This window comes from Lissotriton helveticus, chromosome 9 (genome assembly GCF_964261635.1).
Source record: "Lissotriton helveticus chromosome 9, aLisHel1.1, whole genome shotgun sequence".
Taxonomy (NCBI): Eukaryota; Metazoa; Chordata; class Amphibia; order Caudata; family Salamandridae; genus Lissotriton; species Lissotriton helveticus.
In genome coordinates, this window is record NC_136070.1 from 1,063,630,506 (window position 1) to 1,063,647,506 (window position 17,001).

The window sequence follows — 17,001 nt, forward strand, 5'->3', positions numbered from 1 at the left end:
AAATTGCATTTATCTAGCGCTTACTACCACTGACGAGGCATTGAAGAGCTTTTTGGTGAGTAGCGTGCTACTCCTGAACCCATAAAGGATTAGTGGTGAATTAGTATAGTGAAAATATGAAAGTCATTTCAGCAGTGGATATGAATGATTTCAGAACACGGTTAAAACACAAATCTGACCTCTATTACTGAAGATTTTCAAACATTAGTCTCATAGATCAGCAGAATTAAAAAAGAACGATGGAAAGAAAAAACTACAAAAGACTTAAAGAAGGATGCAAAGAAGGAAGGTAAAAAAAATTAAGTATTTCAGAATTACCTCAGAGGGAGCAATTTCCAGAAATATAGTCGGATTCGCTTGCTTCATCCACTCGCTTAGCACTGCTAGGGACAGGGTTCGAAGTGGAGGTACTTTATTTTTCTAGCTACACCCTTGCTTGAAATAATAGTACTATCACTTATTTTTAGGACTGTTATATTACTAATGGAAAATTCCAGCACTTAGAGGGGCTGTATATTTTTTGTATGTTCGTATCAGCACTTCACACAAGCAATTATTACTCTTTTTTCATATAGCGATTTAAACAACAGTTCTGCTGTTTGTACGCACTGTAGATAGTAGGCATTACTATAACCAAATTTACTCATCCTCGGTTTATCAACCTCAGAGTATGGGAAGCTGAGCTCACAATTGGGACACTTAAACTCGTGAAATACAGATCTCCACACATCAGCAGTGAGTTTTTAACTCTCTGTAACATCCAGGCAGCTATGAAGGTCTCCTCTAGCAGTAAAATACAGTGCCAGAACTTGTCAAATGGGCTGCCATATATTTTAATATGACAACATCATATTTTCTCCAAGCCTGCCATACTAATGGAGTAGTATTTGCACTCCCTATCATGTTTGCTACAGTGTCAATGCAACTCTACCAGCACCATTGTTAGGTCTTCTGCATCTTCCATTGGTAACTCATGTTTTATCACTTCTTTGTAGAAAGCCCTCGTCAAATCATGATCACTAGAATGTATGTGTGTGTGTGTGTGTATCATGCTTCTGCGCTTCTGCCCATTTATTTTGTTCTATCATCGGCTCTCTTACCAACTAGTGCCTTTTAACCATGGTAAATACAACATCACCCCTTCTACGAATAATTTACTACATGTAAAAGGTACTTTCTACTTTCTACAGCTACATGTATCTACAAGCTATTCGAGGGGCAAAAAAGGCAAAAATTCTATCCTCTTATGATACAATTCAGAGCTAAATTCCATTTGAAATAGCAAATACGCGCCTTGCTCTAGGTTAGAAGTGTTGTTCATTCTTGTTTAGCAATTCCCTGGTTTTCTGCAATTGAACTAATTCATTCATTATCCACGTGACCTTCTTCTGGCCAAAAAACTGCAGCATTCAAACACGCCATACAAGTAAACATTGGCAAAAAGCCCGGACCAGTGTGTGTGCCACCAGCAAACGTTGACCAGCTATACAATGAATATAACCCCGCACGCCACAAACATTAGAAACAAGTTTGTCTTTATGTTGTGCTATGGGATATTATTCTATTACTATATGCAGGCACCAGACCGCCCATAGAAGTACTTATACTCACCAATAAGTGATCAGTAAAGAATAATTATGGTCATAAGACTCAAATGGAATTGGGTGATGTTGAACCCCAAAATGAGTGGGCTAATTCAATAAATTGAGATAGTACATCCTTTGTGTGTGTGGGAGGGGTGTCTTTTGTGTATGTCATGCAGAGCTGTCATTGCATACCATAATGGAGATGTTTCATACTGCATGGATCTGGGTTGACCGGTGATAGGTAAGCCATCCATATTGCATGGATTTCACAGTGATTGAGGATGTCACATGTCTATTACATTGGCTACATAATATAGAAGGATCAAGTAGAAGGTAAACATGCACAGACGAAGGGCACCCAAAGGAACAAAAGAGGTAAAGCTACCACCAAAAACCCTGATAACATTCTAGAATTCGTCTATACATCACATGCGAAACATGCAGCCTTCTTCAAGGCTCTTCGGTTTCTTTGGAATTGATATTGATTATTGTCCTGCCATAGGTGCTTTGTCACAAATTCAACTATAACAAAAGTTGCATAGCCTCAGCTTGCTTCGTTTTTTAAAACCTATGACCTGCCAACCAGTCCAAGACAGCGCTGTCATATTTAGGGCAAGGTGACCATCACTACATTTTCCTACCCAAGACTTCCTGGCAATCCCAGGACCTGTGCCAAGTCGTGGTCACAGAAATTGCATAAAGACCCCCATGTGCAGGGAGAAAACTCCTGGCAAGTTGGGGGAGTCATTGATTTTCTGTTTTTTAAGAAAACCTCCCACTTTAGGGCTTTATTCTAGGAAAACCAAAAACGTTTTCCAAGTGGAACCATTAGTTATGGCAATTGTTCAGAAAGACTTCACTGCCTTCAATGAAGCCCCCACGATGTTGACTCCACTGAAGTTAGAGAGAGCCCCGTCTGCACAGCTCGGATATCTAAGTGTGGCAAGCGGCTTTTAGTCTCAGAGGCACTGACCTCTGCCAGGTTGGTGGCCTCAAGGACCCCTGCCTGCCTTACTATAAATGACCCACACAGTCTCCTAAATCAGGCCATGACTTTAGTGCCACTGAAAACATTACAAAAGCACAGCCTTAAAGTACTTTTTAAAATAAAACTGATTTAAAAAATCCAGATCATGACCGTCACATTGGTTCAGTCATACTCAACACCAGCTTCTTATGTGCTCCTACATTACCATCCTGCTTTTTTTCTGGTTCAATTTACAATTTACAAAGAATTGTACTCTGTCATAGAGCCTCTTCAGAACAAGAATCCACTGAACACATGCCAAAAAAGAATCCTCTTTGCAGTGGTGAATCTATTAGATGCTACAATATTCTAAACAAGCTAGTGTAACAGCCCTCACAATTACACTCATGGCACAAAAGAAACATGATAGGTTTTTTTCACCACTTTAGTTATGATTGCATAATCTTTTTATACTAATGGGCCTTCAAGACAAAACATGTAAAGCCTCAGAACAAAAGCCCTAAAAATTGCAAATAAAGCAAGTTGCATGTGAAGGTAATACAATCAGCCTGGTACCAATGGTTTCTAGTTTTTGACAAACTAAAATGTTTAATTGACATTTGAGTCACTTTTCTAAAATGGCTGATATTAATACATTACGGTTTTTATTTTATTTTTCAGCCCTTTGTCATTTATGACATGAATTCCTTAATGATGGGAGAAGATCAGATCAAGTCCCAACATCTAAGCCCTTTCCCGGAACAAAATAAAGAAGTGGCTATCCGCATCTTCCAGCGATGTCAGTTCCGCTCAGTGGAGTCAGTCCGGGAGATCACTGAATTTGCCAAAAACATTCCAGGATTTGTGAGCCTTGACCTCAATGACCAAGTGACTCTCCTAAAGTATGGAGTCCATGAGATCATATTTACAATGCTGGCCTCGTTAATGAACAAAGATGGTCTTCTCATAGCCGACGGGCAAGGATTTATGACCAGGGAATTTTTGAAGAGCCTGAGAAAGCCTTTTTGTGACTTTATGGAGCCCAAATTTGAGTTTGCTGTGAAGTTCAATGCACTGGAACTGGATGACAGTGATCTAGCCATATTTGCATCTGTAATTATTCTTAGTGGAGGTAAGGCTAACATCTGCTAATTCTTTGAATATTCTAATCTTACTTTTGGGTTGGTTTATGGCTTACCCTGGCTATGTGTACCACAACATAAGTGGAAGTAGCTGGTACCACTGTTGCCTGGGTTTCTTTTATGCATGTATAAGCCTCAATGCTTATACATAATATGTGCAACACCCGTACGCGCAGCGGACGGGCGCAGCGGGCGCGCCGTCAGCGCGCCGAAGGCGCGCCAAAGGCAAGCCCGTCTGGGCCCGTCTGGGCCCAGACGGACCCAGGCCCAGAAATGCTGCCGGAAACCCCACTCGCGCGCATGGTATACACTGGAGACATGCTCCGCGCACTTCAACCGAGAACAATCTTGGCCTGTCACCATACGCATACCGAAGGTAAACCTTTCTACTACTGTATGCGCTGCGCTCCACCCCCTACCGCATCTACAAAACCCGGACTTAAGATTGGCCTTCTTAACTGCCGTTCCCTCCCCAAACATGCAATTGAAACAAACTTGCTAATTCTAGACCATGACTTTGATTTGCTCTTTCTTACGGAAACGTGGCTATCAGACAGCACCGACTCGGACATCGTCGTGGCCCTGCCTCCAGGGTACTTCTGTCAAGCACTTCATAGACCCAAAGGGAGGGGAGGGGGGGTAGCCATAATTTTTAAGGATCATCTCACCTGTAGAACCACTGATGCTCAAATCGAGGACTGCGAAAGCTGCCAATTCTCCATTCAATTCTCCCCAGCCCACTCCCTGTCGGGCTTACTGATCTACCGCCCCCCGGGCCCCCCGGGAAAATTCCTTAACGCCCTTATTGAATCAGTCGCACAACTAGCATCCTCTGTCAGCAATGTTCTCATTTTAGGCGATCTTAACTTACATTTGAAAGACCCTACAGATCGGATAGCCGTTGACCTTCTCCAAGACCTGTCGTCACTCAATATCCGACTGGTAAACAATGAACCCACCCATGAGAAGGGACACTTATTGGATCCCGTCCTCACCAATGCCACAGCCATCACTACTAAGCCTCCCCTGATCCTCCCTTGGACAGACCACTTTCTTGTCCCAATCTCTTGGGAAACACCCCTCACCAACCCTCAAACCCCTAAAATTCAGACCACTGACAGACGGTGGCACAAACTTGCACCTGAGGAATGGGCCGCCGTTCTAGCAGAGTCCACTCCCGAGCTCTCCAGCGATCCAGCTATGGCTGACGAGCAGGTCACTGAATGGATCACCTCCTCTCTTGATGCACTCATCCCTAAAACCTCCTCTCTCAAACACCCCAAAAGAGTAGCCTCGGCTCCATGGTACACACCAGAGCTTAAAGCCCTGCGTCAAGAGTGTAAGAGAACGGAACGATCCTGGAGGAAAGTCAAATCAGAAACAAATAAAGAGATCTATTCTGCTTCTCTCCTTAATTACAAAACCACCATCCGTAAAACCAAAATCGTGTTTTTTCAGGAGCGAATAGAGAAAGCAGTATGCTCCAGCAAGGAATCCTATGCTATCCTAAAAGACCTTCTGAAAACCCCAGCACCCGGACCTAAACATCCCACTGACCCTACAACTGACCAGACCAAATGCCAACAATTGGCGGATTTCTTTCACGGGAAAATCCTAAAAATCCTCGAGGCTATTCCCTCCGCAATTCTGGGTGAGGAACACGATCCCCCGCAACCGTCAACACCCTGCCGTCTTTCTTCATGGGGCCAAGTCACGACTGAAGAAGTAGAAGACACGTTAACATCCATAAAAAGCGGCTCTCCTAAGGATCCCGCCCCACTCCGAATTCTCAAAAAGGTAGCCTCCACGATCATCCCCCCCGTGACTCACCTGATTAACACCTCACTCCAAAAGGGAGTCGTACCCCCAAGCTGGAAGGCGGCGGTCGTGAAAGCTTTGTTAAAAAAACCCTCCCTCGACCCCGAAAACCTGGCAAACTATAGGCCCATCTCCCTACTCCCAGGAATCAGCAAGATTGCTGAAAAACTGGTGAATAGAAAACTTTCCCAGTTCCTGGAGGGCAATAACATACTAAAAAGCTCCCAGACGGGCTTTCGCCCAGGGCAGGGCACAGACATCGCCCTCCTAGCAGCGGTTGAAGAGGCCAGAACGCTATTGGACGGAGGAGGATCAGTGGCAGTGATCCTCCTCGACCTAAGCGCGGCCTTCGACACCGTCGACCACCGACTCCTTATCAAAAGACTCAAGGGAGCCGGTGTAGAGGGCTCCGCCTTAGCCTGGCTTACATCTTTCCTGGCTCAAAGGACCTACCAAATCTGGGAGAACAACGCCCGCTCCTCCGAAATTCCCCTCCAATGTGGCGTGCCTCAGGGCTCCTCCCTGAGCCCCACTTTATTTAATATCTATATGTCCACATTGGAGGAGGTCATCATTCCATTCGGAGTGAGTGTCGTCAGTTATGCTGACGACACACAACTGGTTGTGTCACTATCCCACCCCAAACAACAACCAGCAGATCTATTTAATTGCCTTGTGGAGGTCCATCACTGGATGAACACCTCTGCCCTAAAATTAAATGGGTCAAAAACGGAGGTTCTGCTCCTGGGCCCAAAAGGACTCACACTGTCCCCAAACATCTGGCCAGCCTGTCTGGGCCCTCCTCCAGAACCCAGAGAGGAAGTAAAGAGCCTGGGAGTGTGGCTTGACACCGACCTCTCGTTCAACGTGCAGGCAAAGAAAGTGGCCGGGACCTGCTTTGGTCTTTTGAAGTCATTGAGGAAAGTCCTGCCCATCCTGCCCCCCAACTCCCAAAAGTTGCTTATTCAAGGCCTAATAATCTCGAGGCTTGACTATAGCAACGTGATATACCTGGGCGCCCCAGAGATGACCCTGAATAAACTTCAAAGAATTCAGAATACCGCGGCCCGTATCCTCACGAATACCCCTGCCAGAGCGTCGGCCAAACCGGCCTTAAAACTCCTCCACTGGCTCCCCATAAGAGAGCGGGTCAAATTCAAGGCCCTGTGTCTGGCCCACAAACTACGACGAAATCAAGGCCCCCCTGCTCTCAAGAAATTCATCGCCCCTTACAAATCCTCAAGACCTCTCCGTTCTGACACCGAAAACCTCATTGTTGCCCCCAAATTCAAGAGAGCTCGATCGGGAGGAAGGCGTTTCTCAGTCCAGACTGCACGACTTTGGAACGCTCTCCCCCGAGCCCTGCGTCTCGAACCTCAATACCTCCGGTTTAGGAAACAGCTCAAAACCCACCTCTTCCCACAGTGAATCACTCCTGGCCCTTATCTTGTTCCTTGTTCCGCCCTCCCCGTCCTCTTCCTTGTCCCTCCTTCCCTCTCCCCCTCCCTTGGTCCACTGTACTCAGGAGATAAGATTTTTTAGCGCTGGGATACCTCCGGGTGACTACGCGCTCTACAAAATAAATAAATAAAAATAAATAAATGCAGTGAAAACTACAGATATCGTGTCTAATATTCTTCATCCGTAAAGTAGTGAACAGTTTGCCCAGCGGTGCACTTCTTAAAAGTTTGCACTTTCATCAAAATCTGCTCCTTCGAATCTATTCATGCCAACCAATCTTGTTCCTCCTGAGTTAGTTACAGAACCCATTTATTTGAATAAGGAATGGAGGCAAGGATTTTCTGCAATCTGGGCAATTCAGCATTTTAGATTTGGAACCCGCCCCCAATTAAAAAAAGAAAATTTTTCCAGGCTTTTCTAGCAGTTTGAAACTAACTACTGGCGCAGTCCTAAGGTTGTTGGCTAATTTCTCTTTACGGAAGCACTCACCCTGCTGCCAATCTATCCTTCTAATGTCCGTTCTACTTCTCCCACTCTTCTTCCTTCTTTACCTATTCATCCTCCTACTCCTTTTTCTCTTCCTTAAATGACTTTACGTCTTCTCACCGTACACCTGATTTTGCCACGACCCCACCCGCACTAAATCTTCACATTTCCCCGCTCTCACCTGATCATTTCTCTTCTCCCCACTCCTCTAATACACATTGGTCTCTGATCCCCTTTCCGCACCCTCATTCTTCCTCTTGTTCACTCCCCTTTCTTACTTCTCCCCACCCCCTCACAATCATTTATCCCAACCGAGTGTGCTGTCCCCATATCTTTCTGGCGTTCTCTCCACAATTTATGTGAATTTGCTCTTTCTACGCTCATAATTGTTCAGTGCAGCAGTAACCTTTACTTCAGCATTTTGATCATACCTTGAAAACAAGGACACCTTTGCATTGCTGGTTGCCAGTCTTCATTGTGATTGCCTACTTTTGTTTCAAGCTGAGGGCATGCATCCGAAAACTAGCAATTCATCTTTCCAAAAGTGCAAAACAGCCGCCAGTACCTTAGATAGCCATTAGAACTAGAGCTAAAATGGTTTGCAGTTGGCAACAGAGAAGTGAAGGGCTACCAATGCCTCTTCCAACCGCCACTAGTCCGAAGAAATCAATTTTTGGGAGTTACATAGTTGATCTTCGTAGGTTTGAACGTCCTGGTTATAACATGATGTACAGAAAATTGACTTAGTTGACAGAATGGAGAAGTGGTTCTATTTAGTGAACTGGCGGTCTTGTTTGGGCAATAACGTCAGAATTGAATGTATGTATGTATGTATGAATGAAGGATGATTTTATAATGAAAAAGTAGTTATAGAGAAGTAACATGCTTTATAGAGATGTATGTACAAACAGTTATTACAGAGTAATTTTTAATCTTTAGTACAGGGAGAAGGTTGCAAAAAGAAATGGAAAAGGTGAAGCGGGAGTGGTACATGCATCTGAGAGAGCGTAGGTTGTATGTAAGCCATAGAGTAACAGATGACGTAGGAGTTGAACTACTTACTACTGAGACATATTTTGAACAAGTGTTTCAAGAATGTGGGTGGCTCTAATGAAACGGCTAAAAATTCCTGATTTATTAACTTGAGGGAAATATCCTGGTATTAGGATAGGAGTCCCTGGCGCCCTTTGAGAATAAAAGGGAATGGGAAAGTAATTTGGGTGTTGAGTTAGAAAGGGCTATAGGTTGCCTAACGAGGAGAGAAGCTTATTCATGAGAATAAGGCAGGCTACAACTCAATTGATTGTCAACTCTTTCTGAAGTTAAAAATTGTTTATTATGTTTCATAATACGTTTCCACTACTTCCCTTATCCTATTCTTTAGAAGGATGCAATAAGTGCAAAATAGCACTGATCCTCCCACACTTTTCCTTCTAAAGTGTATTGTAGAATCATGCTTAGGCATGTTTACCCCAGTGTCCCCACGGTTTCTCTTCTTCACACTGCCCAGGCACAGTTAGTTTCACAGCTTTCCAAAGTGCAGCTTTAACTGTAGCCAGAGTACTCATTCTTACCTCAGTTTTTGCTACTTCTAAATGTGGCAAATAATAGATATTATTTTACACAATAAATACAGGTGTTACTGTTACACAATGTATCCACCTGATAAGGATGTAAACTTCTGGAGTTCTAAAAGGAATTCTGGCTTGTGACCCATAAATCACATCAGATGTCTACAGAGAGAATTTAACTATTTGAGCTCTCTTACCAGATAAATGCATTGCCAAATTTCGGCCCAGTTTTTCAGAAAAAGATGAAATAGAAAGTGTGGTGGTGTAAAATTGTAAATAGTGTAAGGCTTGAGATGTAATAACAAGTTTTAGTAATAAAGGGACATGTTACCTTCACAAAGAACGTTGTGGGAGGAGCTAGAGATTTATTAAGAGGAAATGTAAGGGTGGAAAATAAAGGCCGTGTGACGCCCGCGAGAATGACAAAATAAAAATAACATAATACATTTCAAAGATTGGAAGGAGGTAATAAAACATATATACTCACAAAAAAGTGAAGCTAAATTGGGCGCATTTCTGATCTTGAATACCCGTAAGTAAGTGGACTTGATGGAAAGGGATTCATGGTAGAATAAAGCATAACCAGAGTGTGTTGATGTTGTTCACTCATTAGGTATTCTAAAGCAACTTAAACTTAGCATTACTATGTCCAATAGCTTTTTAGCATCCAGTGTTGCGTAGCGAAGCCGCAACTATGCACCACAAACATATGATCTAATAAACCAGCCAAGTCTACTTCAATCAAACACAGTACCTCCAAAAAGACAGAATGTGAGCAAGGAGACCCCAGGGATTTTCAAAACATCGAAGGAGAACATGATATCCGGACTCCTATTGTTTGATTTGTAAAATTTGTGGCTGTTTGAGAGTTCTGTCCAGAACTGATCCCTTTGGGCTAATATACAATATCCAGATGGAAGTCTTTTTTTAGAGAGCAAATTGACCTGTTTGTTTATGGTAAATGTGTATTGAATTAGAGAACCCAGGATGTGGACCAACATCGCATGCATCCATCAGGACCGCTCCTGCGCTAATCCAATATAGAAAATACTAGTTGTAGACGCAACTTAAAGGGGACTCGGTTACAATACATTAACCGTCCCCAAACCGTATTCCTGTCCTAACACTCCCCTACTTTATGCTTATTTTGGACACTGTACAGTGCTCCGCTGCCTGTTGGCTAGGTTTGCACTATAAAAAATAACGTATACATATATACATGCATAGATATATACAGTTCTTCTTAACATACATTAACATTGGTATTTGTATTGTAAATTGCAAGCTGGGGAAGGAATCCGGCGAAGAGGATGGTTAGAGAAATGCTCCAATTTAAAACACAAAGAGGCCCTCTTCTACTGGGACTGACAATCCACCTATCACTTCACTATGTCAGAGTGGAGTCCCACTCTCAGAATGGTGCTCAGGCTCAGATTCAATAAGTGCTCGTGCAACAGGGCACATCAATAACATTTGACTCAAGAGCTCACTTGCCCCAGGGGATAAACTGGCACATTTAAGATCCTCTTGGTTTTCTATAAGACTTTTTCATGTAACTGTTTTTTCAAATGACTAGCAATATCTGGGCTGTTTCTCACTATTGGTACCAACACAAGGCAAGCAGAACCTTTTCTATACTGGTCCCAACGTTGTGCAATAAACCTACTGACTCCCTACGCAGTATAATGAATTGACTGCATTTCTGAAAGTCTCTGAAGATTTTATTTTTCTGCCTCATCTTATTTAGGAGTTCTTTGGAGCTGTCTCCAACAAACAACATGGATCCGTAGGGTGAACAAGAGCCCCATGCACCATAGATAGATAGATAGATAGATATATAGATAGATAGATAGATAGATAGATAGATAGATAGATAGATAGATAGATAGATAGATAGATAGATAGATATGCAACCTTTCTGTAACATTTTACTTTTACTGCACCTCCAATCTGACTGACATAATTTTAAACATAAACAGAATGACACTCAATTAGACCCATTTATTACATTTTGTATGTTTCTTGGATAAGATGGTATACACTGAACGAAATAGTTTACCCCACCCTGCCTGGCAGATTTCCTATTGCAATCGCTGTTGCATCATCCCCATTCGTCTAAAAACTCTTGTCTCGCCATGATCATGCTTGCCACATTAAGATGTAATTATGAACAGTTAGGAAAGCCTGTTTCACTGACAACATAATGCATGCTGCATGTTATAGCGCTATATTACGACTTAGTCCATAAAGGTGTGTAAGAACTATTTTCCTGTCACATATGCTAGGATTTTTTACTCCTGCATCCTTCAGATTAGAAGCAGAAATCTGTAACTGGAGAGTTAACTGAACACTGAGCTATCTTACCATGAAGTGTTTGATTTTGATTAACTAGAGAAGTGTCCTTCATTTCTGCTGCCTCATGCAATGTATGTACTGTGTTCTTTTCACAGGCATGGGCTGTGGAGGGTGTAATAGGCAGTAGTAAGTCTTTCCCCACAGATTTGGTGATGAATAGCACTAGTCTTCATTTTCATGGCAGACAGTATGGCTCTCTCTTTGTGCCAAGCAACATTTTTTCCAATAAGGACCCAAAACTGAATGAGGATGTGAAAGTGGTTTCTCCTTCCTTATCAGTTCTACAGATGCAGGGTAGAGAAACAGCCTTTTTATACCTCAGTAGCCTTGCCTAAGATAATCAAAAATGAACAAAAAGATTACAAATGATAAAACATTTAATTGAAAAGCATGAAAACATAAAGTAACATAATACAACACTAAACTGTTAAAAAGATACATGAAAAAGAATACCTAACTAACCGTGATAAGAAAAGTCCAAATGAACAGAAACAATACACAAAAAACTCTACTTATATGGTTGCTATGTTCAACATTTCATGTACGTTTGTATGCACTATTCTAAAGCACAATTCTGTCCAAAAAGGCAGTGGATCACTGTATAGAGTGAAAGAACAGCATGAAGTCAACCAGTGATAGGAGAGGTACCCATTTTGTGGACAGTTAATGCATTCTGATGTAATGTTCATTACAAGATAACATATTCAACTCTTTCCTAGATTGGAGTAGGGTTGGGGTGGTCCTGATGGGGATGTTGCTTCAGATCATAGGTGGAAAAGTCCTGTTTCCTTGTTTTTCCTTTTTTACATTTCTTAGTCTCCTATCTGATAGTATCATGACTGCAGCTGTTCTCAAAAACCACCATAGACTGTGCGCTTGGCTGTAAGATAAGTAGGGGTTCTTGTCATTTAGTAAATGATGCAGATGGTTTAAAAGATGGTGTGGGCAAGCAGGAGTAATTAATTGAGCTCCCAAAGGATGGGAGTTAATGGTGATATTTCGTCAGGCCATAGCAGAGACATGCTGTGGATTATAGGACTTCCCCAAAGCGGTGTCAATCTGGAGTCTGGGAGGCTATGGGCCAGGACATTACCTCCAGATGCAAGAGTGTAAGGGCTTTAACAGTTGTTCTGTAGTCATTTTCTGGAAGAAATGGTTTCACTTTCTTTAGAAAAGAGAGCTGTTACTAGACAGTTTGTTTATTATAGCCATTGTGTTCTTTGAGGGTGAGGTTGATGTCCAGGATGAATCCAAGTGACTTGGCATTCAGTGAATGTTGGGGTTTGATGCTGTCAAGGTTCATGTCACTGAGCCAGGCATGTACTGTTTCTTGTTTGTTGTTCTTGGCAAATAACAGGACTTCCCTTTTGGTAGGATCGAGCATCAGGTAAGCACTGGACGTCTACTCTGCATGATGTGCAGACAGTGTTTCAAGCTTTGAATGTCTGAAGCAGAGAACACTTTCTTGGAATGGGTGGTATCATTGGTATTCAAGAAACAGGGTTATAATTAATTGGTATTACCTTCTACTCATAGTGTTAACAGAGGGTTATTCCCTATGCAGAGGATGTTAATCACTTTTTTCCGCCTGCCTTGCAATCACAGGCCCAAACTGTGGGAATGATGAAGGAAAGGGGAGTTTCCATCTGTTAAATGCTGGACAAATATGTCAACTTCTCCTGTCTGATTAATGTGTTAACCAGTGAAATTTAGAATATATTCAAGTAACTGTAGTCAGGTGAGCATTCTAATTGGCTGCGTCAATCTAAGCATTTCCTAGAGGTTGCTAAATGGTCGTGCTTCTTTATGCATTCAGGGGAAATCAAAAGTGCATGTCAGAGGATTTTCAGCTCCAAATCCCTATCAAATCCTTTCAATGTTGTGATGCTTGATGGAAAGTAGTAAGAGGACAACGTGAAGGCTCTAAGCTATGAAAACGTTAACATTCTGAGTTGAACTCCTAAATCTCTATTTTATTATCAATTCAGAAGTGCAAAGGGTGACACTATAAATTCGAGACAGAGGCAACTTTTCATAACTGTGTTGTGCCAACCAGCATCCTTTAGGTATATAGATAGCCATTAGAGTGTATTGACATTTTGGCCGAAATGTATTTGTCTTATAGGCTCAAATACATATGTTTGATTAATCACAAGGAGAAAAACATGTATGTGGCTTATGAAAATAGAGTTGTTTAATCGTCAAAATGGAAAGGGAAATTAAGAAATTAGAATGTGCTCATGTTTCCTTAATCAGTCCAGATACAGATCAGAAATTGAAAACGCCCTAATATGGATGTACACAAATTCTGACTGTAAGCCTTAGACAGGAAACAGAAACTACCAATTCAGAGAGATGCAAAGAAATTGCTGCCAGCAAATGTAAAAATCAGAGAGATTATTAAAGGCAGCCTTTGAAAGGTAACATTACCATGTAAAATATGTTTGCACCTCAGGCCACCGTAAAGGCACCCTACGGTTCACCGTGGCATACAATTGTAGATCCTGGCACAGGACAAATGGTTAGACATCTCAACAGGTATGAGCACTGTTCTGGGCATATGCCAACAACTTATGTAAGGAAACATTTATCTATGACAGGACTGGATGGGCGTCAGTCGGATGCCTTTTACTCTCACACCCACTTACTAGCCCTGTTCAAATAGCAGCTCCTGCTTTTCTCCATTGCATCCGCAGGAAGGTGTGCAGCGAAGTGTGACAAATGAATTCCTGAATTGCACAAGAGCAGTATTACAAAATATGTTTGATCAATGAGTAACCGTGCACAGAGCACAATTAAAAGCAGACTGACATGCTCTGGTGGAGCCAACGTCATCCATCTTTTGAAAGACGGCACCAATGTGCCGGAAACCTGCAGAGGTTGCAGAAGACAGCATCACATGAAATGAAGTGGACCTGTATTGCACAGGGAAAAATTAAGATGAATTACTTCAGCAAGAGGTTTCGCAATCACAATGTGTTAATGAAGAAATCAAAGTGAACTAGGTCTCATTTCTTGACGTGTAAAACCTAGAACCCTATTGAACCCTGTGATGGACTTCATCGACATCTGGTCCTGCACAAATTAGGTGTAGAGATAAGAATAAATGCTCAATTTCCTTCCATTTAGGGAAAATGTCTGGCTTAGGCTTCCCATGTAATTCCATGTCAATTAAATGAGTGTATTTGTTCCATTTGAAACGCCAACTATCGCATTGTATAGTTTTACTGTGTGACACCTCAGGACGCGAAACATAGTTGTCTGTGTACAGAGTGGGCAACTAACCGCAGTTCAGATCACAATGCAAAATTCATCGAAACAAACAGACCCCCTCAAGGAAGAAGTGTAGAGCTGTTCAATTTATGCTACTTAGGAGTTGCCTCTGACCGACACCGTTGCTGAATATAAACCGACCGACCTTGTGTTACGGCCAACAACCGGCTGTAACACAAGCTCCCTTATGGGAATGGTAGATTGTGTTAATCCCTGCACCCCGTGGCAGGCATCTAGAGGTGCCTGCCACAAAGTGCAGGGGTCAAACCTGTGGCCTCCAATGGAGGCTGCAAAAAGAAGGGGACCCTGCTAGGGGCCCTCAAATACGCTTTCTGATAGGCTTTCCATGTCAGAAAGCCCGGGATGGAAAGCCTGTTGTAAACCACGCATCATAATCCATACAGCGTAAAACGCTCTACATATGGATCACAGGCCAGCTTCTGACAGGCCGACGGGCTCAACGGAAATCAGGCCGAATGACCGGCTGGTTTCAATGCCGACTGGCTGTATTGGAATCAGCTGATTGAAACTGACAATGTCAGTCAGAAAGCTTCCGAGCTGTGGTCGGAGGCTTTCTGACTGACATCTTAATCGGCCCCTTGATCTCTACACGATTCCTTTAACTCCCCATTTACAGTCTTGCAGTTCCAGTCCTTTTCTGTACGCTGACTTTCAATTTCTACATGCATTTGTCTTTCTGCCTGTACTGATGAAATGCGATCTACCTTGTCCTTCTCAAATATTCCGTTCACAAATTACAGTTGGTCCAGAATTATGCATCAAAACTAGCATTAGGTTTAGGCAAATTACGCCATATTATTCCAGCCTTCATTTCAGTATGTTAGCTGCGCATCCTATTCAAGTCCATGTGTCTAATCCACAAGTCCACGTTTAACTCTCCGCAGTCCATCTTAGGCTTCATTTTTCTTCACAAAGACCAAGGTCTAAGGACAAATTCCTATACAAGATACTCAAGGCTAAAGTTTATTGGTGGACAAGCGTTCTCAGTGCTTCCAACCACACGGTAGAATGATTTCCACTTCATCTTCACTAACATGTCAATTTGGACACATTTTGAAACTTTGTTAAAAGCATGGCAGTTTACACCTATATAGTACTCTCTGATAGTCTTGTTTCTTTTTCTTTTTTTTGCAGCAGTTTTTCTTATAATAGTTAGGTATTTTGTGTATTTTTAGCACCAAGATATCCCCCATGGGTGAATCCTAGTGAAAAATCCAATAAATAAATATAAATGAAACCTGCAAATGCAGCCATATCACTGCAGAAAATTGCAAATTACATTCTCTATTAAAAGAAAATGCATTCTTATACAGTACATTGTTTTTTCAAGATAATCCATTGTCTCACAGTCCGACATTGTAAAGTCAAGTAGTGCATGGTAATTATTGCTTGGTCCCATGCAATGGCAGATGAAGCCAATGCTCACAGGGAAGGACCAATTATTTAAAATGTTGTTTCGTTACCATTAGGCATTTGTCCGGTCTGATTCAGCCAGTAATAACATTCCCAGAAATCATCATACAAAGTTTGTGTATAATCATACATGGTTAAGGAGTAATAAAAAGAATATAGTCAACTTCACACCAATGGCCAGTTTACCATCAATTTCTATGCCTCCCACTTCAAGGGCCTGTTCAATTAGTGTTCAAAATGCCAACACTAGCGGTATCTTGACCCTTTGATAATTATTGTTGATTCATCTCAAGAGCAAATTCACTGTAAGTCTCATACACTGTAGAGTCCTTTCCTATTCAAAACATAAATCCCACTTATTTAAAGAAAAGACACTGCTTGAGACCAAGATTGAACACATTTCAACCCCCCCCCCCCCAGCCCCCAGCGCCTTGAGACACTCATGGGTGAGTAGCGCGCTTCACAAATCCCTGTTTCATTGATTGATTGATTGATCAATGCCTGGTCTGCCATATGTGGGCATTAAAAGGAAGAAGGAGATTGATTTTGAAAAGGAGATTATAGAAAGTGTGATTAATTGAAAAATAAATATAGGTTTCTAAATTTCCGGCCAGGGAGAGCCCAGTTCAGCTGGCACCATTCACTATACTTGTGGGTTCCTTTGTTGCCGAAGACTGGTAATTCTATTTTGTCTGTACTGATTTCTAAAAAATTATGATGCATTAAGGAGACTACGAAGATAAGGCAGCATTTGAAGTTGGTACAGTTGTTAAAACTGTGATCATCAAGTCGGAGCACAATTTGAGTGTTGTCAGCGTATGATATTAAAAGGAGACCAAAAGATCAAATTAGTTTGGCGAGAGGAGAGACCTAAAGATATAAGAGGGTGAGGCGGAGACATAAACCAT

General features: G+C 42.1%; 1 protein-coding gene across 3 annotated transcripts in view; it reads left to right on the forward strand.

The window, feature by feature from the left end:
* Window positions 1–17,001, forward strand: part of PPARG (peroxisome proliferator activated receptor gamma) — a 220,864-nt gene that overhangs the window by 169,908 nt on the left and 33,955 nt on the right. For 2 of the 3 annotated variants that reach the window (XM_078661417.1, XM_078661416.1), the window contains one exon: window positions 3,235–3,685. In XM_078661417.1, coding sequence (XP_078517543.1) covers window positions 3,235–3,685 — 451 coding nt within the window. Of the gene's footprint in view, window positions 1–3,234; window positions 3,836–7,120; window positions 7,774–17,001 lie in introns of those variants that run through there. The other variant, XR_013601120.1, reaches the window with a different exon arrangement.